The sequence below is a fragment of the Loxodonta africana genome, chromosome 11 (genome assembly GCF_030014295.1).
Source record: "Loxodonta africana isolate mLoxAfr1 chromosome 11, mLoxAfr1.hap2, whole genome shotgun sequence".
In the NCBI taxonomy this organism is placed as follows: Eukaryota; Metazoa; Chordata; class Mammalia; order Proboscidea; family Elephantidae; genus Loxodonta; species Loxodonta africana.
The window spans coordinates 18,793,092-18,819,202 of record NC_087352.1 but is presented as its reverse complement, the minus strand read 5'-3'; the positions used below and the strand labels follow the sequence as shown (position 1 = coordinate 18,819,202).

At 43.3% G+C, this 26,111-nt stretch overlaps 1 protein-coding gene across 1 annotated transcript; it reads left to right on the top strand.

The window, feature by feature from the left end:
- Positions 1 to 17,424: 17,424 nt before the first annotated feature.
- KLK13 (kallikrein related peptidase 13) lies at positions 17,425 to 25,817 on the top strand. The gene is given in 5 exon segments (XM_064294094.1): positions 17,425 to 17,476; positions 21,984 to 22,173; positions 22,499 to 22,767; positions 23,372 to 23,508; positions 25,241 to 25,817. Coding segments are annotated over 5 exon segments (837 nt in total). The 3' UTR covers positions 25,430 to 25,817.
- The last annotated feature ends 294 nt before the right edge of the window (positions 25,818 to 26,111 follow it).

Here is a 26,111-nt window from a genome sequence, read left to right as displayed (position 1 = left end):
GACAAATTTAACAGGCTGCAAGAATCCATAGAAAGACAGCAAACAGAAATCCAAAGATTAACAATAAAATTTCAGAATTAGACAACTTAACAGGAAGTCACAGAAGCAGAATTGAGACAATGAAAGTCAAAATTAGTGAGATGGAAGATAAAGCACTTGATGCCAACTTATTTGAGAAAAAATCAGATAAAAGAATTTTTAAAAATGAAGAAACCCTAAGAATTATGTGGGACCCTATCAAGTGGAATAACCTAAGAGTGATTACAGTACCATAACAGGGGGGATAACAGAGAACACAGAGAGAATTGTTGAAGATTTGTTGCCAGAAAACTTCCCTGATATTGTAAAAGATGAGAAGATATCTCTCCAAGATGCTCATCGAACTCCACATGAGGTAGATCTGAAAAGAAAGTCACCAAGACATATTATAATCAAACTTGCCAAAACCAAAGATAAAGAGAGAATGATAAGAGCAGCGAGGGATAAACGAAAAGTCACCTACAAAGGAGAGCTGAGAAGAATAAGCTTGGACTCCTCAGCAGAAACCATGCTGGCAAAAAGACAGTGGGATAGCATATTTTAAAAAACTGAAGGAAAAAAATGGCCTCCCAAGAATCATATCCAGCAAAAGTGTCTCTTAAAAATGAAGGTGAAATTAAGACATTTCCAGATAAACACAAGTTTAGGGAATTTGTAAAAACCAAACCAAAACTACAAGAAATACTAAAGGGAGTACTTTGGTTAGAAAATCAATAATATCAGGTATCAACCCAAGACTGGGATACTGGACAGAGCAACCAGAAGTCAACCGAGACAGGAAAATCCAAAAAAACAGAGCAAGAATATTAAAAAAAAAAAAAAAACTCAAAACAGGGTAACAGCAATGTTATTATATAAAAGAAGACAACAGTAAAATAATAAAGAGGGACTAAGAAATGTAATCATACACCTTCCATATGGAGAGGAAGATACGGCGATACAAAGAAATAAAAGTTAGTTTTAAATTTAGAAAAATAGGGGTAAATGATAAGGTAACCAAAAATGAGACAAACTATCTTACTCATCAAAATAAAATACAAGGGAAAAATACAGACTCAGCAGAAACAAAATATAACAACAACAAATACGAGGAAAGGACAAAATATAAAGAAAATCTACTCAGCACATACAATTAAGTGGGAAAAACAAGCTGTCAACAACACACAAAAAAAGACATCAAAATGATAGCACTAAATTCATACCTATCCATAATTACCCTAAATGTAAATGGACTAAATGCACCAATAAAGAGACAGAGGGTGGAAGAACGGATTAAAAAACAAGATCTGTCTATATGCTGCCTACAAGAGACACGCCTTAGACTTAGAGACACAAACAAACTACAACTCAAAGGATAGAAAAAAATATATCAAGCAAACAACAATCAAAAAAGAGCAGGAGTGCCAATATCAATTTCTGACAAAATAGACTTTAAAGTTAAATCCATCAGAAAGGATAAGGAAGGATACTATATAATGATTAAAGGGACAATACATCAAGAAGATATGACCATATTAAGTATTTATGCACCCAATGACAGAGCTGCAAGATACATAAAACTCTATCAGCAGTGAAAAGTGAGATAGACAGCTCCACAATAATACAAGGAGACTTCAACACACCACTTTCGGTGAAGGACAGGACACCCAGAAAGAAGCTCAATAAAGACGGAAAATCTAAAAGCCACAATCAACCATCTTGACCTCGTAGACATATACAAAACACTCCACCAAACAGCAACAAAGTATACTTTCTTTTCTAGTGCACATGGATCATTCTCTAGAATAGACCACATATTCGGTCATAAAGCAGGCCTTAGCAGAATCCAAAACATTGAAATATTACAAAGCATCTTCTCTGACCATAAGGCCATATAAGTGGAAATCAATAACAGGAAAACAAATCAAACACTTGGAAACTGAACAATACCCTGCTCAAAAAAGACTGGATTATAGAAGACATTAAGGATGGAATAAAGAAATTCACAGAAACCAATGAGAATGAAAACACCTCCTATCAGAACCTTTGGGACACAGCAAAAGCAGTGCTCAGAGGCAAATTTATATCAATAAATGCACACATAAAAAAAGAAGAAAGGGCCAAAATCAAAGAATTATCCCTACAACTTGAACAAATAGAAAGAGAGCAACAAAAGAAACCCACAGGCACCAGGAGAAAAGAAATAATAACAATTAGAGCTGAACTAAATGAAATAGAAAACAGAAAAACAATTGAAAGAATTAACAAGACCAAGAGCTGGTCTTTTTAAAAATCAACAAAATTGATAAACCACTGGCCAAATTGACAAAAGAAAAACAGGAGAGGAAGCAAATAACCCGAATAAGAAATGAGATGGGTGATATTACAAGAGACCCAACTGAAATTGAAAGAATCGTATCAGATTACTATGAAAAACTATACTCAAACAAATTTGAAAGCCTAGAAGAAATGGATGAATTCCTAGAAACACACTACCTACCTAAACTAACACAAACAGAGGTAGAACAACTAAATAGATCCATAACAAAAGAAGAGATTGAAAAGATAATCAAAAAACTCCCAACAAAAAAAAAGCCCTGGTCCAGACAGCTTCACTGCAGAGTTCTACCAAACTTTCAGAGAAGAGTTAACACCACTACTACTAAAGGTATTTCAGAGTATAGAAAAGGACAGAATACTACCAAACTCATTCTATGAAGCCACCATATCCCTGACACCAAAACCAGGTAAAGACACCACAAGAAAAGGAAATTATAGATCTATATCCCTCATGAGTGTAGATGCAAAAATCCTCAGCAAAATTCTAGCCAATAGAATTCAACAACATATCAAAAAAATAATTCACCATGACCAAGTGGGATTCATACCAGGTATCCAGGAATGGTTCAACATTAGGAAAACAATTAATGTAATCCACCACACAAATAAGACAAAAGACAAGAATCACATGATTTTATCAGTTGATGCAGAAAAGGCATTTGACAAAGTTCAACACTCATTCATGATAAAAAAAAAAAAAACTCTCAGCAAAAATAGGAATAGAAGGAAAATTCCTCAAAATAATAAAGGGCATTTATATAAAGCCAACAGCCAACATCACCCTAAATGGAGAAAGCCTGAAAGCATTCCCATTGAGATCGGGAACCAGACAAGGATGCCCTTCATCACCGCTCTTATTCAACATTGTGTTGGAGGTCCTAGCCAGAGCAATTAGGCTAAATAAAGAAATAAAGGGCATCCAGATGAGCAAGGAAGAAGTAAAAGTATCTCTATGTGCAGATGACATGATCTTATACACAGAAAACCCTAAGAAATCCTCCAGAAAACTACTGAAACTAATGGAAGAGTTCAGCAGAGTACAGGGATACAAGATACATACAAAAATCAGTTGGATTCCTCTACACCAACAAAAAGAACATGAAAGAGGAAAACACCAAATCACTGCCATTTACAGTAGCCCCCAAGAAGATAAAATACTTAGGAATAAATCTTACCAGAGATTTAAAAGACTTATACAAAGAAAATTACAGTACACTTCGGCAAGAAACCAAACGAGACTTATGTAAGTGGAAAAACATACCGTGCTCATGGATAGGAAGACTTAACATTATACAAATTTCTATTCTACCCAAAGCGATCTATACATTTAATGCAATTCCTATCCGAACCCCAACAACATTCTTTAGTGAGATGGAGAAACAAATCACCAACTTCATATGGAAGGGAAAGAGGCCCCGGATAAATAAGGCATTACTGAAAAAGAAGAACAAAGTGGGAGGCCTTACTTTGCCTGATTTTAGAACCTATTATACCGCCACAGTAGTCAAAACAGCCTGGTACTGGTACAACAACAGATACATGGACCAATGGAACAGAATTGAGAATCAAGACATAAATCTATCCACATATGAGCAGTCGATATTTGACAAAGGCCCCAAAACAGTTAAATGGGGAAAAGACAGTCTTTTTAATGAATGGTGCTGGCATAACTGGATATCCGTCTGCAAAAAAATGAAACAAGACCCATACCTCACTCCATGCACAAAAACGAACTCAAAATGGATCAAAACTTAAATATAAAATCTAAAACTATAAAGACCATGGGAGAAAAAGTAGGAACAACTTTAGGAGCCTTAATACATGGCATAAACAGTATACAAAACATTATTAAGAATCCAGAAGAAAAACTAGATAACCGGGAGCTCCTAAAAATCAAACACCTATGCTCATCCAAAGGCTTCACCAAAAGAGTAAAAAGACTACGTACAGACTGGGAAAAACTTTTTAGCTATGACATTTCTGATCAGCACCTGATCTCTAAAATCTACCTGATACTGCAAAAACTCAACTACAAAATAATCCTATTTAAAAAACAGGCAAAAGATATAAATAGACACTTCACTAAAGAAGACATTCAGGGAGCTAACAGATACATGAGCAAACATTCATGATCATTAGCCATTAGAGAAATGCAGATCAAAACTACAATGAGATTTCATCTCACTCCAACAAGACTGGCATTAATCCAAAAAACACAAAATAATCAATGTTGGAGAGGCTGTGGAGAGATTGGAACATTTCAACACTGCTGGTGGGAATGTCAAATGGTACAACCACTTGGAAATCAATTTGATGCTTCCTTAAGAAGCTAGAAATAGAAATATTACACGATCCAGCAATCCCACTCCTTAGAATATATCCTAGAGAAATAAGAGCCTTTACATGAACAGATATATGCACACCCATGTTTACTGCAGCACTGTTTACAATAGCAAGAAGATGGAAGCAACTAAGGTGCCCATCAGCAGATGAATGGATAAATAAATTATGGCATATTCACACAATGGAATACTACGCATCGATAAAGAACAGTGAGGAATCTGTGAAACATTTCTTAACATGGAGGAACCTGGAAGGCATTATGCTGAGTGAAATTAGTCAGTTGCAAAAGGACAAACATTGTATAAGACCACTACTATAAGAACTCGAGAAATAGTTTAAACTGAGAAGAAAACATGCTTTTGTGGCTTCGAGAGGGAGGAGGGAGGAAGGATGGGAGAGGGGTATTCACTAATTAGATAGTAGATAAGAACGGCTTTAGGTGAAGGGAAAAACAGCACACAATACAGGGGAGGTCAGCACAATTGGACTAAACCAAAAGCAAAGAAGTTTCCTGAATAAATTGAATGCTTTGAAGGCCAGCGTAGCAGGGACAGGGGTCTGGGGACAATGGTTTCAGGGGACATCTAAGTCAATTGGCATAATAAAATCTATTAAGAAAACATTCTGCATCCCACTTTGAAGAGTGGTGTCTGGGGTCTTAAATGCTAGCAAGCAGCCATCTAAGATGCATGAATTGTTCTCAACCCACCTGGATCAAAGGAGAATGAAGAACACCAAGGACACAAGGCAATTACGAGCCCAAGAGACAGAAAGGGCCACATGAACCAGAGACTACATCATCCTTAGACCAGAAGAACTAGATGGTGCCCGGCTACAACCGATGACTGCCCTGACAGGGAACACAACAGAGAAACCCTGAGGGAGCAGGAGAGCAGTGGGATGCAGACCCCAAATTCTCATAAAAAGACCAGGCTTAATGGTCTGACTGAGACTAGAAGGACCCCGGTAGTCATAGCCCCCAGACCTTCTGTTGGCCCAGGACAGGAACCATTCCCGAAGCCAACTCTTCAGACATGGATTGGACTGGACAATGGGATGGAGAGGGATGCTGGTGAGGAGTGAGCTTCTTGGATCAGGTGAACATTTGAGACTATGTTGGCATCTCCCACCTGGAGGGGAGATGAGAGGGTGGAGGGGGTTAGAAGCTGGCGAAATGGACACGAAAAGAGAGAGTGGAGGGAGAGAGCAGGCTGTCTCATTAGGGGGAGAGTAATTGGGAGTGTGTAGCAAGGTGTATATAAGTTTTTGTGTGAGAGGCTCACTTAATTTGTAAACTTTCACTTAAAGTACAATAAAAATTATAAAAGAAAAGAAATTAGGTGCATGTGCATCTGGAATCCAAGGTGGAGTCAGTTTGGGCAATGTCATGTCACCACTACACAGTCTCAGTGGCCACTTGACAAGACTGTAAGGTCCCACCCGCTTTTACTGCATATGCCCTGGGGATAGGCTGATTCTGTTCTTCTTTGGAAAACAGCTTGTAGGGAGGGTATGTAGAAGTCCATGCATGAGACTACAGAATGTGGGTTATTTTGTAACAACACCCCATATGATAGAGTCCTGAAAAACAACTTGAGAGAGATATGTAAGATGCTACCCCTATAGTGGAGTCCTAAAAAACAACTTGAGAGAGATATGTGAAAATTTGTGTGTCATGGGCTGCATGTATGGGTTGTTTTGTAACATCATCCCCGGAATAGAATCCCAGATCAATGGGCCAGTTACTCCAGCCTTGAGGCAGTCCAGCCTTCTGTCTCCGTCTGAAAAGGATGGAAAAAATATATCAAGCAAACAACAATCAAAAAAGAGCAGGAGTGGCAATATTAATCTCTGACAAAATGGACTTGAAAGCAAAATCCACCCCATAGGATAAGGAGGAACTCTATATATTGATTAAAGGGTCAATAAACCAAGGTGATATAACCATAATAAATATTTACCCACAGAACAGTAGGTCTCCAAAATACATAAAGCAAACTCAAACAGCATTCAAAAGAGAGATAGACAGCTCCACAATAATCGTAAGAGGCTTCAACGCACCACTTTCAGTGAAGGACAGAACATACAGAAAGAAGCTCAGTAAAACATGGAAGATCTAAATGCCACAATCAACCAACTTGATCTCATAGACATATACAGAACACTCCACCCAACAGCAGCCAAGTAAACTTTCTTCTCTAACGCACACAGAACATTTTCTAGAATTGATCACATATTAGGCCATAAAGCAAGACTTAACAGAATCCAAAACACTGAAATATTACAAAGCATCTTTTCTGACCATAAAGTCATAAAAATGGAAATCAATAACAGAAAAAGCAAGAGAAAAAAAAAATCAAATACACGGAAACAGAACAACACCTTGCTGAAAAACTACTGGGTTATAGAAGAAATTTGGGGCAGAATAAAGAAATCCACAGAATCAAATGAGAATGAAAACACTTCCTACCAGAACCTTTGGAACACAGCAAAAGCAGTGCTCAGAGGTCAATTTATAGCAGTAAATGCACACATCCAGAAAGAAGAAAGGGCCAAATTCAAAATATTAACCCTACAACTCAAACAAATAGAGAGCAGCAAAAGAAGCCCATGGGCACCAGAAGAAAGGAAAAAAAAAAAAAAAACAAAAAAAACCCTAGAGCTGAAATAAATGAAATAGAGAATAGAAAAACAACTGAAAGAGATAACAGGATCAAAAGCTGGTTCTTTTAAAAGATCAGCAAATCAATAAAATATTGGCAAAACTGACAAAAGAAAAACAGGAAAAGAAGCAAATAGCCTGAATAAGAAATGAGATGGACGATACCACAACAGACCATACTGAAATTAAAAGAATCATAACAGAATACTATGAAAAACTGTACTCTAACAAATTTGAAAGCCTAGAGGAAATGGACAAATTTCTAGAAACACGGTACCTACCTAAACTGACACAAACAGAAGTAAAACAACTAAATAAACCTACAACAAAGAAAAAGAGATAGAGAAGGTAATTTAAAAACCCCTGACAACAACAACAAAAAGAAGCCCTGGCCTAGACAGCTTCACTGGAGAACTCTACCAAACTTTCAGAGAGGAGTTAACACCACTACTACTAAAGGTATTTCAGAGCATAGAAAAGGATAGGATACACTCAAACTGTATGAAGCCAGCATAATCCTGATAACAAAACCAGATAAAGACACCACAAAAAAAGAAAATTACAGACCAATATTCTTCAGGAACATAGACGCAAAAATCCTCAACAAAATTCTAGCCAATAGAATTCACAACATATCAAAAAAAAAAAAAAATCACCATGACCAAGTGGGATTCATACTAGGTACACAGGGATGGTACAATCAATGTAATCCATCACATAAATAAAGCAAAAGACAAGAACCACATGATCTTCTCAATTGATGCAGAAAAGGCATTTGACAAAGTCCAACACCCGTTCTTGATAAAAACTCTCAGCAAAATAGGAATAGAAGGAAAATTCCTCAACATAATAAAGGGCATTTATACAAAGCCAACAGCCAACATCATCCTAAATGGAGAGAGCCTGAAAGCATTCCGCTTGAGAACGGGAACCAGACAAGGATCCCTTTATTACCACTCTTATTCAACATTGTGCTGGAGGTCCTAGCAGAGCAATTAGACTAGAAAAAAATAAAGGGCATCCAAACTGGTAAGGAAGAAGTAAAATCATCTGTATTTGCAGATGATATGATCATGCACACAGAAAATCCCAAAGAACCCACAGGAAAACTACTGGAACTAATATGAGTTCATCAGAGTATCAGGATACAAGATAAACATACAAAAATCAGTTGGATTCCTCTGCACCAACAAAGAGAACTGTGAAGAGGAAATCACCAAATCAATACCACTTACAACAGCTCCCACGAAGATAGAATACTCAGGAATAAATCTAACCAGAGACGTAACAGGCCTATACAAAGAAAACTACAAGGCAATACTGCAAGAAACCAAAAGAGGCCTACCTACATAAGTGGAAAAACATACCTTGCTTGTGGATAGGAAGACTCAACATTGTGAAAATGTCAGTTCTACCCAAAGTGATCTACCCAAGAAAAATTACAGATACAATGTAATTCCAATTCCAATGACAATTTTTAAAGTGTTGGAGAAACAAATTACCAACTTCATATGGAAAGGGAAGAGGCCCTGGATAAGGAAAGCATTACTGAAGATTAACGAAGTGGGAGGCCTCATACTACCTGATATTAGAACCTATTTTACTGCCACGATAGTCAAAACAGCCTGGTACTGGGACAACAGACACAATAGACCAACAGAACAGAATTGAGGATTCAGAAGTAAATTCATCCACCTAGGAGCAGCTGATATTTGACAAAGGCCCAAAGTCTGTTAAATGGGGAAAAAGACACTCTATTTAATAAATGGTGCTGGCATAACTGGATATCCACCTGCAAAAAAATGAAACAAGACCCATACCTCACACCATGCACAAAACCTAACTCAAAGTGGATCAAAGACCTAAATATAAAATCTAAAACAATAAAGATCATGGTAGAAAAAATAGGGACAAGGCTAGGAACCCTAATAATACATGGCATAAACAGAATACAAAACATAACTAACAATGTGCAAACACCAGAAGAGAAAATAGATAACTGGGAGCTCCTACAAATCAAACACTTATGCTCATCAAAAGACTTCACCAAAAGAGTAAAAAGACAATCTGTAGATGGGGAGAAAATTTTCGGCTACAACATACCCAGTCAGCGTCTTATCTCCAAAATCTACAAGATACTGCAAAACTTCAACCACAAAAAGACAAATAGCACAATTAAAAATTGACAAAGGATATGAACAGACACTTCACCAAAGAAGACATTCAGGCAGCTAGTGGATACATGAGGAAATGTTCACGATTGTTAGCCATTAGAGAAATGCAAAACTACAATGAGATACCATCTCACCCCAACGAGGCAAGCATTAATCAAAAAAATACAAAATAATAAATGTTGGAGAGGTTGTGGAGAGATTTGAACACCTGTACACTGCTGGTGGCAATGAAAAATAGTACAACAACTTTGGAAATCGATTTGGTGCTTTCTTAAAAAGCTAAAAATAGAAGTACCACATGATCCAGCAATCTCACTCCTTGAAATATATCCTAGAGAAATAAGAGCCAGCACAGGAATAGATATGTGCACACCCGTGTTCATTGCTGCACTATTCACAATGGCAAAAAGTTGGAAACAACCTAGATGCCCATCAGTGGATGAATGGCTAAACAAACTATAGTGTATTCACGCAATGGAATATTATGCAACAATAAGAACAACAATGAATTTTTGGAACATCTCATAACATGGATGAATCTGGAAGGCATCATGCTGAGTGAAATTAGTTGCAAAAGGACAAATACCGTATTAAACCACAATTATGAGAACTCAAGAAAAGGTTTAATCACGGAAGAAAACATTCTTTGATGGTACCAGGGTAAGGAGGGAGGGAGAGGGGAATTCACTAAGTAGATAGTAAATAAGAATAATCTTAGGTGAAGGGAAGGACAACACACAATACAGAGGAAGTCAATACCTCTGGGCCAAACCAAAAGCTAAAAAGTTTCCTGAACACAACCAAACACTTTGAGGGACAGAGTAGCAAGAGCAGGGGTCTGGGAACCATGGTTGTGGGAGATATCTAGGTCAATTGGCATAACAAAATTTATTAAGAGAACGTTCTGCATCCCACATTGGTGAGTGGCACCTGGGGTCTTAAAAGCTAGTGAGCAGTCATCTAAGATGCATCAATTGGTCCCAATCCACCTGGAGCAAAGGAGAATGAAGAACATCAAAGACACGAGGAAAATACTAGCCCAAGAGACAAAAGCGGCCACATAAACCAGAGACTCCATCAGCCTAAGACCAGAAAAACTAGATGGTGCCCAGCTACCACCAATGACTGCCCTAACAGGGAACACAAGAGAGAGTCCCTGACAGAGTAGGAAAAAAGTGGAGTGCAAAACTCAAATTTCAGTAAAAGGACCAGACTTAATGGTCTGACTGAGATTGGAGGAACCCTAGAAGACATGGCCTCCGGACTCTCTGTTAACCCAAAACTAAAACCACTCCTGAAGCCAACTCTTTAGGCAAAGAATAGGCTGGACTGTAAGACATAAAATGATACTCATAAAGAATGTGCTTCTTAGTTCAAGTAGATACACGAGACTAAATGGGAAGCTCCTGACCGGAGGCTAAGTGAGAAGGCAGAAAGGGACAGGACCCGGTTGAATGGACATGGGAAATTCGGGGTGGAAAGGAGGATTGTGCAATCAAATTATAGGAATAACAACTAGTGTCACATAAGAATGTGTGTACAAATTTTTGTATGGGAAATTAACTTGAGCTGTAAACTTTTACTTAAAGCACAATTAAAAAAAAAAAAAATGATGCTGAGGGAGCAATGATGACAGCACTGACCCAGTGATTCTCCAGCTAAGCTATGCAGCATGGCCCCTCAAGAAGGGGCAAGGAAGGTGCACAGGGCTGGGTTGGAGAAAGAAAGGAAAGGAAAAAAAGGAGAGAGAGAGAAGAAACAGGAAAAAAAAAAAAAAAGCAAACAAACCAAAAAAATCACAGCCCATCAGGAAGGGAAGGGGATGGTAAATGGAGACAGCTGGGCAGGCGCAAGGAAAGGAAGGAAGGAAAAGAGAGGGAAGCAACAACAACGACAAAAAAATGGCATTGAAGGGACCAGCCAGCGGGGGTGGAACAGACCTGTGTAAGCTGGTGTCTCTCTGGCCAGGCAACAGTGGCCCATTGGAAATCAGCAGAGGCCACATACAGGGAAGAAGGGTGGGGTGTGGGAAAGCATGTATCCCTGGTTACCAGGTGCTCTGTCTGCTCTTGGGAGCTCAGTGAGGTTGTCTTCCCGTACTTCCTCTCTGTGTTCCTTGCTGACTGTAGTCCAAGGTGGCAAATCCATGCCATGTTAGCTGGTAGGGGACGTCCACTTTGTAGCTCTCCTTTTTCTCTGTTCTCTGTCAGTTTCTTTATTCCTTCATTTGATGCTTAGTGTTCCATGATTGACATTTGTAGCTGTTTTACTTAGTTTTTTGGGTCTTTGCTGCAGAGGGATGGCATAGTGCTTCTGTCTATAGAGCCACGTTGGCTCTGCCTCCTCTGGCTTACATTTTAAAAGGTCACTCTGGCTACTGTGTTGAAAATAGAGTGTAGGCAGACAAGGACAGAAGTGGGAAGACCAGATAGGAAACTTGCAGTGATCCAGGCGAGAGATGATGGTGGCTTGGACCAGGGTAGTAAGGACGGAAGGTGGTGAGACATGGTCAATTTCTGAATATATTTTAAAGGTAGATGTTAGGATGTGATGATAAAATGGATTTGGGGTGTGAGGAAAGGAATTCAAGGGTAAGACTAAAGTTTTGGCTGAGAAATAGAAGGATAAATTGTCCATCTACTGAAAAGTCCAAGGCTGCAAGGAAAGCATGTTTGGAACATGAGCAGGGTGGAGAGCAGGAGTTTGGTTTTGGACATGGAGATGTTGAGTAGGCAGTTGGCTATTAAGTCAAGAGAGTTCAAGAGCAAGGTCTGACTGGAGACATAAATTTGGGAGTCGTCAGCATGTAGATGGTATTTAAAGCCACAAGACCAGATGAGATCATCAAGGGAGTGAATGTAGACAGAAGAGAGAAGAGGGCCAAGGACTGAACCCTGGGGTGCTCCACCATGTAGAGATTGGGGAAATGAGGAGAAACCAGCACCTGGACACTGACGAATAGCCAGCCAGTGAATTAGGAGGAAAACCAAGAGGGTGTATTGTCCTAGAAGCCAAGGAAAGAAACTCCTTGAAGGAACAGGGAGCAATCACTTGTTAAACGCTGCTGATAACTCAAGTAAGATAAACCCTGAAGAGCTGGTCATTGGATTCAGGAACATGGAAGTCATTGGTGCCCTTAATATGAGCACCATTGGTGGAGTGGTGGGGAAGAAAACCTTCATGGAAGGGGTTCAAGGAAGAATGGGAGGAGAAGAATTGGAGACAGTGAGTATAGTCACCTTTTTAGTCAACAGGAGTAGAAAATGGGCCAGGAGTAGAAGGAGAACAGGAGGGTTGAGAGACAGGTTTTTGTTTGTTTGTTTTAATGGAAGATGGGAGAGATTGTAGCATGTTTTTGTGTTAATGGGACTGCACACTGGGGAGGAAAAAACTGACAAAAGCAGGCAAGAGAGAATTGCTGGAACCATATCCTGGAGGCAAGAGGGGATGAAATATCGGGCACCAGTGGAGGGGTCTGTCTGAGATGGAGCACGGACTGTTGATCTATAGAAATGGGAAAGGAGGCAGAGGTTGTGGGCAGAGACGCAGATAGGTGGCAAGACTGACCTTTCTAATTTCTGCTATGGGTGAAAAAGTAATATGTTGTTGCTGCACAGGAGGGGTTATTACTGGGGCTGTCATCTTTAACAACATGGATCCAGCTTCAAAGAACAATCCATCTCTCTCAACATATTGTGCTTCTTTCTCTCCAAGAGTCAGAGTCTGGTTCCTTTCTCGGTGTCCCTCTTGTCTTTCTATCTCTGTGTCTTTGTCTCTCTCATTTTTTCGGTCCTCTCCCATCCACCCTAGCTTTCTATGCCTGTGTGTTTATCCCTTTGTGCCTTTCTCTGTCTCCCCTTCCCTTCATGTTTGCATCCAGGCCCCTCCTTCAGGTCTGGGTGTTGGGCCAACTTTCTCTCTTCAGCTAGCACTTCCAACCAGACCTTCCAGTTCCGGTTTGACAAAGAACCCAATTTTGAAGCCGAACTAGGGTGGGGCCTCCGGGAACTTCAGGTTGCCTTCATCTCCAGCTTTCCTTGTTTACATGAACATTCGTGGCCCTTAGACTGTGCCACGTTGTCCTCCAAGCACCTTCAAATGTTAATTCATTTAATTCTCCCATGAAGTCAGTACTATTAATGGTGCCATTTTACAAATGGGGAAATTGAGGCACAGAGAAGCCAAGTCACTTGCTCTGGTCACATAGCTAATGTGTGATAGAGCTCGGATTTGAACCCAGACAGTCTAGAGCTCTAGATCTTAATCACTCTTAATAATGAGACAACACTGCTTCTTTTTCTAGTCCTTGCTTCTTCTCCAGCCCTGATCTTTGGGGAAAGACCCTGGATTTGATCCAGTTTGTGTGTAACTTCCAGCAGCCCAGTGCTCTCCACAGGCTACATTTGACTTGTTGATCAGATAAAGGGGTGGAACTCACCCGACCCTTGGTGGGTCTGTGACCTTACTTCAACTAGAGAGTAAGCCCACTTGAGTCCTGGCCACATAACTCCTCATATCAGTGTTGACCTGGTACTCAACCTTCAGTGAATGCCAGAGCCAGCCATGCCCACTCCAAGCCCCAGTCCTTCCCATGTGAGAAAGGTTTCTCTGGAAGTGTAGACCCAGGCCACAAGAGGGCACAGGTACCCCAGCTTCCCACACAGATCTGTCACCTCACTTGGCCTGGAAACCTCCATCCTGCCTCCTTGCCTGAATCCAACTCCACTCAAAACAAATGACATCAGCACCCTCTCTAGGCCTAGCCCTGTAAGGTGGGGGAAACCCACAGTGGGGAAGGATAGTAGTCTTTGTGTCATCCTGCTGTGGATCAAAACTATGACCCAGCCCACTCCCACCAAAGCCCTACTGGAACACAGACATTCAACCTCATCTCTAGTCCTTATTACGAAATCAACCCACAACCGCAACTCACCTGTACCTCAACACTTCCTCATCCAAAACCTCGGTCTTGGCCCCATCTGCAGCCCAAACCCAACAGGACCACATCAACAACCTTATCCCCAAACCTCTCCCATCTACAATACAACCTTATCCAAAACACCACGTCCAGTACCGCCTCTAATCCCATTACCCATTCTCATCCCATTTCTATGAGTCATCTGACCCATCCTAAACCTAACCACAAACTCCACTCCAACCCTAAATTAAACCATACTTTTTCCTAGTATAGGGAAAAACATTGTAAAAGACTTTGAAATGAACCCAACAAGTTATTAAACATCTTCAGTGGAAAACTAGGTGGGTTATTTGATTCTGTGGGGTCTCTCCATTTTTCATTGTCTTGGAGGTATTTTTGTTGTTGTTGTTAGGTGTTATCGAGTTGGTTTGGACTCATAGTGACCCTACATAGAACAGAACAAAATGTTTCCTGGTCCTGCACCATCCTTACAATTATTGCTATGTTTGAAGCCATTGTCGTAACCACTGTGTCAATCCATCTCTTTGGGGGTCTTCCTCTTTTTCACTGACCCTTTACTTTACCAAGCATGATGTCCTTTTCCAAGGACTGGTTCCTCCTGATCACAAGTCCAAAGTAAGTGAGATGAAGTCTCACTATCCTTGCTTTTAAGGAGCATTCTAGCTGTACTTCTTCCAAGGAGATTTGTTCATTCTTTTGGCAGTCCATGGTATAGTCAATATTCTTCACCAACACCATAATTTAAATGTTATTTTACAACTCTGTAAATTGTAGATAGTTGATAACAATGAAAATAACTCCTGTCCATAACTATGCAAACAGATTTTGTCAGGCAGAGGTATAACTAATTTTTCTCCCCATTCCATATGGAATAGGTCAGTTTTGCATCTATTTGTAAAATTATTTCAGTGTTCTTATTCTCCTTTGAACCAGTTGTAACTAACATCTTATTGGCTCCCTCATTTATTAATGAGTTAAAATAAAATCTTTGACATATATTCATTCTATATATTATGAGAGTTATGGTTATACCTTTTTAAAAATTAATCTTTAACCGTAGATTCCATCCCTATATCCAAACCTTAACTCCCTCAATATGGACCACACCAGTTTGACCTGCACTCTCACTTTATCCATCTCTACCCTTCTCCTCCTCTGGATACCAACTTCTCTCTCTCTCTCTTTCCAAACTTTATCTGGTCCCCACCATTGGCCTTCTTCCAACTTCTGACACCACCTCTGTCCTCCCTAATCCTTAATCCTGCTCCCTCCACCCCCTGGGATTAACTCAGGGCCCCGCCTAGCCACAGTTCCAGAAGACACCTACTCATCCCTGAAACATCCACTGCCCCTTCCTCCTCCCTCCCTCCCTCCCTCCCTCCATCCCTGTCCCCCAAATTTTCTGGATACTGCTTCTACCTCTCCAACTATGCCCCCATGGACTCCCTCACCCCATCTGGCCCTGCTCCTGAGAGGACATTTATCCAAAATATTGCTTTCCCAGGACCCATCCCTCACCCCAACCAAATCCAAAAGTAGTTGACTTTTCTAGCCACCTATCTATCTGTTCCCTTCTTGTGCCTATGGTTATGTATGGGGGTAGGGGGGTGGGGAGTGGTATCTATGATGCTGGAGATGAATCTGGGTGGCACAGTGGTTAAGAGCTACAACTGCTAATGAAAATGTCAGCAGTTGGAACCCACCAGCCACTCCTTGGAAACCCTATTAGGGCAGTTCACCTCTGTCGTATAGGGTCACTCTATGGCAACAGGTTTTGTATCTTTTCAGAATATGAAGTTGGGCCTGGAGATGAGTCTGGAAATAGAAATTTGGCCATGTTGGGCTTGATGTTGAGAGATAAACTTGGGGTTAGAGATGAGATTGGTGTTGGGTATCGGTAAGGGTTGGGTAGGGAGATGGGAATGGAGTAGAAAATGGCCATCTGGGGAGCTGATATATATTAAGAATATGCACAGGGTTGGAGAAGCTGTTAGAAGTAGGAATGGCTTTAGGGATGGAAAACGGGTGGGCATGGCATTTGGGATGGGTTTGGGGAAGGGAATGGGTTTCCCCCTTCCCTCTTGTTGGGTTCTGCTGCTTCAAAAGTTCACAGTGGGTTCAACCCGGGCTTGGGCGGGTCCACATCTGGGTCCCAGCTTGTCCTGGAAGCTCCGCCCTTGGAGGGCCAAGCCCTGGATGGGGGAGGGGGAGTGCCAACAGCCTGCTGAGCCAAAGTGGGTGGAGAAGAGGAGGCCAGAGACAAGGAAATACTGAGGGCGCTGGGGGAGGGAGTTCAGGGGTTAAAAGCCATGGGTTGGGGCTGAAGTTCTAGGCAGCTGGCGGCAGAAGCTCTTCGCCTGGGCCCCTCACTCAGGTAGGGCCCCGAGGGGGCGGGGAGCGATGGCGGGAGGACAGGAAGGAGGGGTGAAGAGGGAAGAGGACAGGGAGAACAGCTGAGTCAGGGAGATGGTGACTGAAGCTAGAGGCACAGATGTAGAGATAGAAACATGCAGAGATGGAGGAAGATGAAGACCGCGGAGAGTTAAACTCAGGTTGAGGCGGAGTGTCCTGACGGACTTGGAGAGGCGAGAAAGGGGGCGGAGAGCGGAAAAGAAGGAAAGGCAGGCAAAGAAGGGGAGTGGCGGGAGATTGCACCAAGGACCCAGCACGCCCGAGGGCTGGGGTGGGGTAGCTGGCCATCTGGGGTGAGGACCCGCCGGCCGGAGCCCAAGGGAGTGCAGACTGCCCCTCCTAGCTCTCTGCCGGACCCCCACCAGAGGACGGAATTAGGGGCGGGGGTGTGCCGATTCCAGGGTCAGGGGTGGGGGGATTCAAGACTGGGAAGCGCAAGAGCAAAGGGATTTCAGAAAGAGGAGTGTCTGGGTCAGCCCGTAACACCCCTTCGGCTTCTCCTCAGACCCCGCCCTGCCCCCCAAGGGAGAGCAGCCATGTGGCCCCTGGCCACAGCGATCGCCTCCCTGACCTTGGCCTTGTCAGGCGGTAAGAATGCGCGGAGGTGGAGGCGGGGTGGCTGCTCGGGACCGTGGTGGCAAGGTTCGGATGGGGTGGGGGGGCCGTAGGAGCCGCGAGCTCCGCCCCCCGCCCACGTGGGGCCGGGTCCCACCAGGACAGCCCAGAGAGCTTCCTGCTTGTCCCTGTGTGACCCGGTTTCCCTACTGGGACAGCCGACCTTCTCCACTTACCCCACCTTTTTCCACTCTGGCCCCAGGCCCCTCCCTGGAGATGCCTCCAACTCTTTTTATGTCTCCTAGATCCTGCCCACCAGGCGCCTTCTTTGACTGCTCTTCTCTGCATCCCAGCCAACCTCCAGCCCCCAAACTACCACCTTAGCAGCCTCTACGACATTCAATGCCTCCTGGCCTCCCTGTGGTCCCTGGGAGTCAGATGAGTGGGATGGACACTGAGTTCAAATCCTGCCACTGCCGCTGTCACTACCTGGCTGTGTGACTTGGAGCAAATAACTTAGCTTCTCTGTGCTTCAATTTCTTCATCTGTAAAATGGGAGCATATGGATTCTTATCACAAAGGGTTGATGTGAATATTCAAATGAGGTAGTTGGAGTAATGTGCTCAGTGAATGGCAGGTAGAAGAAACTCAGTTATTAATCATTATTATTACTTTATTACTACTATTGTCTCTTCATGTTCAGCCTCTCCCAGAATCTGCTAGTTCATGTTGCCTTTAAGCCTCGGGGTGAACCAAAACCTATCTGACTCCACCTAAAGTTGGTCCCCAAAGATTCCTTTTCTCACACGTAAGCTCCTCTTCCCTGCCTTTGCAGCAGGCAAGTTCTCTGGAAACCCTATCCATGCATTATCCATTCATTCATTCATTTATTCAACAACGTCCTAGCACCAGGCACTGTGCTGGGTGCTGTACAAGCACAGACACAGTTCCTGCTCCTAGCACCCAGAGCCTAGAGGGATGAATGCAGACATTATTCTAACAATTACCCAAATAATTAGTTAATAATTAGTTGCAACTGTGACATGAAGTAAAGGCTTCAATGAGCCAAGCCAGGAGCCCAGATGGCTTCCCAAAGGCCTTGAACTGAGGCCAGAAGGAGAACAAGGGGTCCACAGGAGTCAAGCACCTGCCACCATCCTTGCCCATTCATGGGGTGGCTCCTCTCCTTTGGCAACACTCCCAGGACTCATGTCCATGTTCTGAGTGCTTCCTGGCTGCCCCATCCTGGGCTAGGAGCTCCATATGCACAGTCTTGTGGAATCCTCAACAGCCTTATGAGGTGGTGGTATATGCCTTCAAGTCTATTCCTACTCATAGCTACTCTATAGGACAGAATGGGGTTTCCAAGGCTGTAATCTTTATGCCTGTGTACTCGCCTCAGTGCACTGGGCTGCTGACTTAAAGGTCAGCAGTTCAAACCCACCAGCGAATCCAGTGGAAAGATGTGGCAGGCTGCTCCTGTGAAGATTTACAGCCTTGGAAACCCTATGGGGCAGTTCTACTCTGTCCTATACAGTTGCTACAAATTGGAATCAACTCAATGGCAGTGGCTTTGGGTTTTTTTGGTTTTGTTTTAGTCTTTACGGGAGCAGATTGCCTTGTCTTTCTCCTATGGATCTGACTGCTGTGTTCAAACCACCCACCTTCTGGTTAGCAACCAAGTGTTTTAACCACTGTGCCACCAGGGCTTCTCTTTCAACTCATAGTAACTGTATATGACAGAGTAGAACTGCCCCACAAGGTTTTCTAGGCTGTAATCTTTACAGGAGCAGATCACAGGTTCTTTTCTCCCATGGAGCAGTTGGTGGGTTCTAACTGCCAACCTTGTGATTAGCAGCCGAGCACTTAACCATTGCACTACCAGGTAGGTGCAATGAGGTAGGTGCACTATAATTATTCCACAGTTTCACAGCCAAAAAAACCCAAGACTCAGAGGCAGAAGGGTCCTGTCCCAAAGATACCTGCAGCACGTAAGTCAGGATCCAAACCCAAGACTGTCCTCCCAACAAACCACCGCCTTAATTTTTGACCTAATGGTCTACTGAAGGTCAACTTTTTTTTCTTTACTTAAATAAAACTGCGTTGGATACCTGGGTGGTGCAAACCGTTAACACACTCAACTGCTAACTGAAAGGTTGGAGGTTTGAATCGATTCCGATTCATAGCGACCCCTTGTGACAGAGTAGAACTGCCCCATAGGGCTTACTAGGCTGTAATCTTTATGGGAGCAGATCACTAGGTCTTTCTCCTGTGGAGCCACTGAGTGGGTTCAAACTGCCATCTTTCTGGTTAGCAGCTGAGCACTATTAAATCCTATAACTGTCCAATGAGAGATGAACTCTTACTGTTCCTACCTTACAGCTGAGAAAATTGAGGTGGTGACTTGCCTGAGATTATACAGTTGGAAAGTGGCACACAGTTGCATTTGGCTTGCCTGTGTCCCACTGCCCACCGCGTGCCTCCAGTGCTAGGCACAGTGCCTGACACACACAACATTCATTCATGGAGCACCTACTGCGTGCCAGGCACTGTGCTGGGTCCTGGGGATACTGCATTGATTAAGGCACTTACAGTGTCTGTGCTTAATGGAGCTTACAGTCAAAGTGGGGAGATACTGAAAGAAAAAAAAGACATTAATGTCAATAAATAAAAAGAGAAATGAATAATGATCATTGCTGTGGAGACAATTAACAGGGGGAATACAATAGCAAATGACTAGGGATCAGTAGAGGCAACATTAGATCAAGTGGTGAAGGAAGGCCTCTCTGAGGAGAAAACATTTGGGTTGAGCTCTCAGACATGGGCTCTCTAGATTGTACACCATCATCCAGTAGAACTTTCTGCAAATGAAAGGAATTGTTCTATATTCACATTGTCCAATATAGTAGCCACTGGCCACACTGGGGTATTGAGCATTTGAAATGTTACTGCTGCAAAGAGTAAACTAAATTTTTATTTCTATTTAATTTTAATTAACTTAAATTCTAATAGCCACGTGTGGCTGGTGACTACCGTATTGGACAGTGCAAATACTGAGAAGGGAACATTCCAGGAAGAAGAAACAGCAAGCACAATGGCTCTGAGGCTGGGTCTGCTTGAAGAATAGGCCCAAGTGATTGGAACAGATAGAATGAGGGGGATAGAGGTAGGAGATGGGATCAGAGAGGCTGGCAGCAGCCAGATAATGAATAATTCTGCAAATGTTGGAAAGGCTCTGAATCTTATTTTAAAGGAAGCTACCGTAGGGTGTTAGACCTGGGAACATCATGGCCTGAATTTCCTTTTTCAAAGATCCCTCTTGTTGCTTTGAGAACAGGAGGTTGAAGGACTGCACAAGTGGAAGCATTTAGGAAACTCCTGTAGGCATTTGGAGCCCCCAGAAGGTACAAATGATTAATGCTCTAGGCTGCTAACTGAAAGGTTGGCGGTTCAAGTCCATTCAGGGGCACCTCAGAAGAAAGGTCTGGTGATCTACTTCTAAAAATTCAGCCCTTGAAAACCCTATGGAGCACAGTTCTAATCTGACACACATGGGGTGGCCATGAGTCAGAATTAACTCCATGGCAACTGGTTTGGTGGTATAGTCATGCAAGCTAGAGAAGATGGGAACTTTGGACCAGGAAGGTGGCAGGCCAGGTGGAGAGAATTGAAGAGATGATGGATATTTAGGAGGTAAAACCAGTGGGACTTGTTGGTCATGAATGATGAAGGAAAGAGAAGAAGCAAGGATGACTCCTAAGTTTGTAGTTGAGCGGCAAGGTGGGGAAGATTGGAAGGAACAATTTTAGTTGAGAAAATCAAGTTGGGGATACAAAGTTTAAGACACATGAGAGACATTCAAGTTGACAGTATTTATATTCGGAGTTTAGAGGAAGAGCTCAGGGCTGGAAGTATGAATCTGAGAGCAGTTAGCCAATGGATGGCACTTAACACCATCCAGAATCAAAAATACGTGTTGAAAGGTTGGATGCATGGATGGATGATGGGTGTGTGGATCGATGGGTGGGTGATGATTAGGTAAATAGTAGATGGTAGTTGAATGGTGGATGGTTTCTAGTTTGTTGATTGGGAGGTTTGGATGGATGAGTGGAGGGATGGTGGTTGAGTAGTTGCATGGATGGATGGATGGATGGGGTAGTTGGATGGACGGACGGACGGACGGACGGATGGTTGGATACTGCCCAGGTAGATATGTAAGCCAGTATCACTTCTGCCTCCTGAAATCCATCCCCACGTGGAAATGATAGATAAAATGCAGGTGCTTTCCTGTAAAAAGCATCCTCATTCCCTGAACCCCCACTGGAGAGTTTGGCATTTCTACAGAAAAGGAGGCTGCCTCTTTGCTTTGACTCATCTGACTGCATTGAAAATGGCAACTCCCAGAGATCAATAAATGAACCATCAGTTCCTGGTCGCCCAGAGCAAAATTCTGACCCTTTCCCCAAACCCAGTAACCACAATTCCAGGCTTCCTCCTCCCCCTTGAATAAAGTTTTCTACCAATTTCTCTCCTCTACCAGGCGTCTCTCAGGAGTACCTCAAGATTATGAATGGCACCAATGGAACCAATGGAGTTCTCCCAGGTGGCTACACCTGCCTCCCTCACTCTCAGCCCTGGCAGGTGGCCCTACTGGTGAAAGGGCGGCTGCTTTGTGGGGGAGTCCTAGTCCATCCCAAATGGGTCCTCACTGCGGCACATTGTCTGAAGGAGTATGTGGGAGCCAGGGGAACATGGGGTAGGGATAAGAATGGGACTGGTGTGGTTGGTGGGGGTGGAGTTGGATTTCAAGACGGAGTTGGAGTTGGGGTGGAGAACGGCATGGGGTTAGAAAGGTTTGGTGTGGCTATCTGGCAGTAGTATGAGAATGGAGGTGGGATTGGAGTTGGAAGTAAGGAAAGAGATGTGTTTGATGTTTGGAGAGGAGGGAAGTAGGGTGGGGTGGGGCTATGTTGGAGACAGGGGAGAGGCTGAGGTTAGGACTGGGATGGAGGAGGACTCATCCTCTCGCCTAATCACACCTTCCTTCATCCACAGCGGGTACAAAGTTTACCTGGGCAAGCATGCCCTGGGGCGTGTGGAGGCAGGCGAGCAGGTGAGGGAGGTAGTCCGCTCTATCCCCCATCCTGAATACCAGATCAACCCCACCCACCTGAACCATGACCATGACATCATGCTGCTGGAGCTACAGTCCCTGGTCCAGCTCACAAGCCACATTGGCATCCTGCCACTTTCCCACAATGTCTACCTACCCCCTGGAACCTGCTGTCGAGTGTCTGGCTGGGGCACTACCACTAGCCCTCAGGGTATGTTCCAGTGCATACTAGCTTGAAGGCTCACAGAGTCAGTGGGGGTGGAGGGGGGACTGGGGCAGAGATGAGAGGAAAGGTGGAGGAGGATTCCCTTTTATTAACAAGAGCTCTTGGCATGTCTTTAGCATCCTTAAACTCTCTCCTGGTCTCATTTCCATGTCTTTCTCCTCAACATGCCCATCTCTTCCCACCACTCTTTCCAACACTCTCACATCTCTTTCCATCTTTCCTTCTAGTGCTTTCCTCATCTTGATCTTCTATCTCTCACCACCTGTCTTCTTGTTTCTTCCCAACTCCCTCTCCCCAACTTTCTTTCTCTCTCTTTCATCTATTTCCCAATTTATATCTCTTCCTTCCCAGTTCCCTCCCCTACCCCTCCCCATTTTTCCTTCCTCTGTTCTCTTTCTCTCCACTTCTCCCACTTTTCTCCACATTTGCCTCTTCTACCACTTTCCACAGCTACATGCTTTATCTCTTCCCCTACCTTTCTCTTTCTACTTTCTGCCAGCACTCTGCTCATGCAAGTCTCCTATTTAACTGCCACCCCATATTCTGTCCAGAACAGGCAGCCTTAGACCTTTTTCTCTTTCCTCCCCAGTGAGTTACCCAAAAACCTTACAATGTGCCAACATCCAACTACACTCAGATGAGGAGTGTCGTCAAGTCTACCCTGGAAGGATCACTTCCAACATGCTGTGTGCTGGCACAAAAGAGGGTGGCAAGGATTCCTGTGAGGTGAGACCATGGGGTTGTTGGATTGCCACAGGCTAGGATGGGAAGCTAGAATGGAGTTGGGGGCAGATGCTTGGGGGAGGGAGGAGGAAAAACGATTTGCTTCCAGTCTTGGGAAAACCAGTCTCTGTAAGATGAGATACCTAGCATATGGGGTCAAAACAAACAGGATATTCATGAATGGAAAATATAACTCATCTTAAGCACTAGGTATGACTGACAGAGGCTGCCCAGATCCCTGTGTTGAGATACATAAAGGTTGGGATTCTTCTGGTTGCAAGAGACAGAAACTCAACTCAAATTGGCTTAAACAAAAAAACAATTCAAGTTGGCTTAGGAAAAAAAAAACAAAACTGGTTTTGTAACTGAAAAGTCCAAGGGTTTCTGGCTTCAGGTTCAGATGTATCCATGTGCTCAAATAATGTTTTCAGAACTCTGTCTCTCTTTAACTCTCAGCAACTCTCTCTTCTGTTTTGGCTTCATTCTCACTTAGGATCTTCCCAGGCAATGGCAAGATGCCCCAAGCGGATTTAGGCTTATGTCCTACTCTCTAAGCAGCTCTATTAGAAAGAGAGAATGCCTCTTTCCCAATAGTTCACACAAAAGTCTTGAGCATGAGTCTGACTTGGATAATGTGTCCATCCCTGAACCATCACTCTGGCCAGAGCTGTGGGATTCTGTGATGGACCAAGTCTGGGTCATATGACTAACTGTGGGACTGAGCCAAACTATATAGATTGAGAGTGTGGGAGCGATAGTTCCCCCAAAGGAAAACTCAGGGAGCTGATACCAAAATAAGGGTAAATGGATGTTACGTGGGCAAAAACAATCAATGTCCTATAGAGGAGGCTTCTAAGATTGAGTTTTGTTTCAGTGGGAAATAGTATAATGATGTGTGCCTTGATATATTAGTGATATCTGCCTTAGGCGCAGAGGAAGAAGTGGAGGTACACGTGTGTTGCATACCCTACCAAGATGTGGATGGGTTAACTCAGTAGTTGGTATTGTTGTTGTTAGGTGCTGTCAAGTAGATTTTCAACTCAGAGCAACACCACGTGACAGAGTAGAACTGCCCCATAGGGTTTTCTAGGCTGTAATCTTTACCGGAGCAGATCACCTCGCCAGGTTTTTCTCCTGCAGAGTCACTGGGTGGGTTTGAACCACCAACCTTTTGGTTAGCAGCCAAGCACTTAACCATTGTGCTATCAGGGCTCCTTAATTCAATAGTAGGATGCCACAAAGGAACAATAAATCAGGAGCAGGATCAGCTGGTAGTAGGGAGCCAAGGTGGGATTTGGTGCCAGGGAACCAAGAACAGGTGTATGAGGTAAGCTCCAAGAACAGGTGCATGTGGTAAGCTGTCACCACGGTCATGAGACAGAGGACCAGAGAGACACATATATGTGGTCTCTGTTTCTCATTTCTCTCTCTGTCTCTATCTCTTACATGGGGTAGGGATGAGAATGGGACTGGGGTGAGAATGGGAGGGGTCTCTCTCTCTCTCTGCATCTTTCCCATCTGTCTCTCATTATCTGTCCCCTCAGTGTTTGTCTTCTCATCTCTGTTTCTCTCTGTCACTGTTGTTCTCTCTCACCCTCTCTCTGTGTTCCTCTATCTGTGTGCCTCTCTGTGTATCTCTCTCCATCTTTTACTCTTTCCCTATATCTGTCTGTCTCTGTCTTTGTTTATCCCTAGCAAGGACCCCACATCTCTGTCTCTCTCTCCTTTCACTTAGGGTGACTCTGGAGGCCCCCTGGTCTGTAATGGAACACTCCATGGCATCATCTCCTGGGGAGACTTCCCCTGTGGGCAGCCCAACCGACCTGGTGTCTACACTCGAGTCTCTCAATACGTTCCATGGATCCAGGAAACAATCCAAAAATGCAAAATCTAGGAGCAGAAATGGACAAAGGGCCCACAATAAAAGTCGTGTTCATTTCTGGCCTCCTTCCTCCCCCATGCCCTCCTTCCTCAGTATACCCAGCCCTCCTCTGCCTCTCCCAAACTGTTCCATTCTAGCTAATGACCCGTGTTCTCAAAATGTTCAATTCCAGCTGGATGTTCTATGTTTCAGAAGCATCTAGTCACTGCCAACATTGTGGTCTCCCAAACCTTGCATCCCTGAAACATACCAGTCTCCTTAATGTCCTCAACCCAAACAACATTCCAGGTCTCCTAAATGTTTCAACATGGCTAACATAGACCCAAAATTTCTGGTGGTACAATGATTAAGTACTTGGCTGCTAACCAAAAAGTCTATGGTTTGAACCCACCAGCTGTTCCATGGGAGAAAAGACCCAGCATCCTGCTCCAGTAAGACTTTCAGCCTAGGAAACCCTATGGGAAAGTTCTACTCTTTCCTATAGGGTCGCTATGAGTCAGAATCGACGCCATCACACAGAACGACAATGTAAACCCAGATGGTGTTCTGAATGTTCTATCCATGGCTACATTCATAAATACCTACATCAAACCATCTCAACAATATTCTATGTCCCACTAACAGAGCTTTGTTGAAAACATGCTATCCCCCCTCAAATATTTTGTCATTGTCAATATTCTAGATATTTCTTTGTTTTGTACCATAGAAGGTTCTAGACTCCCAT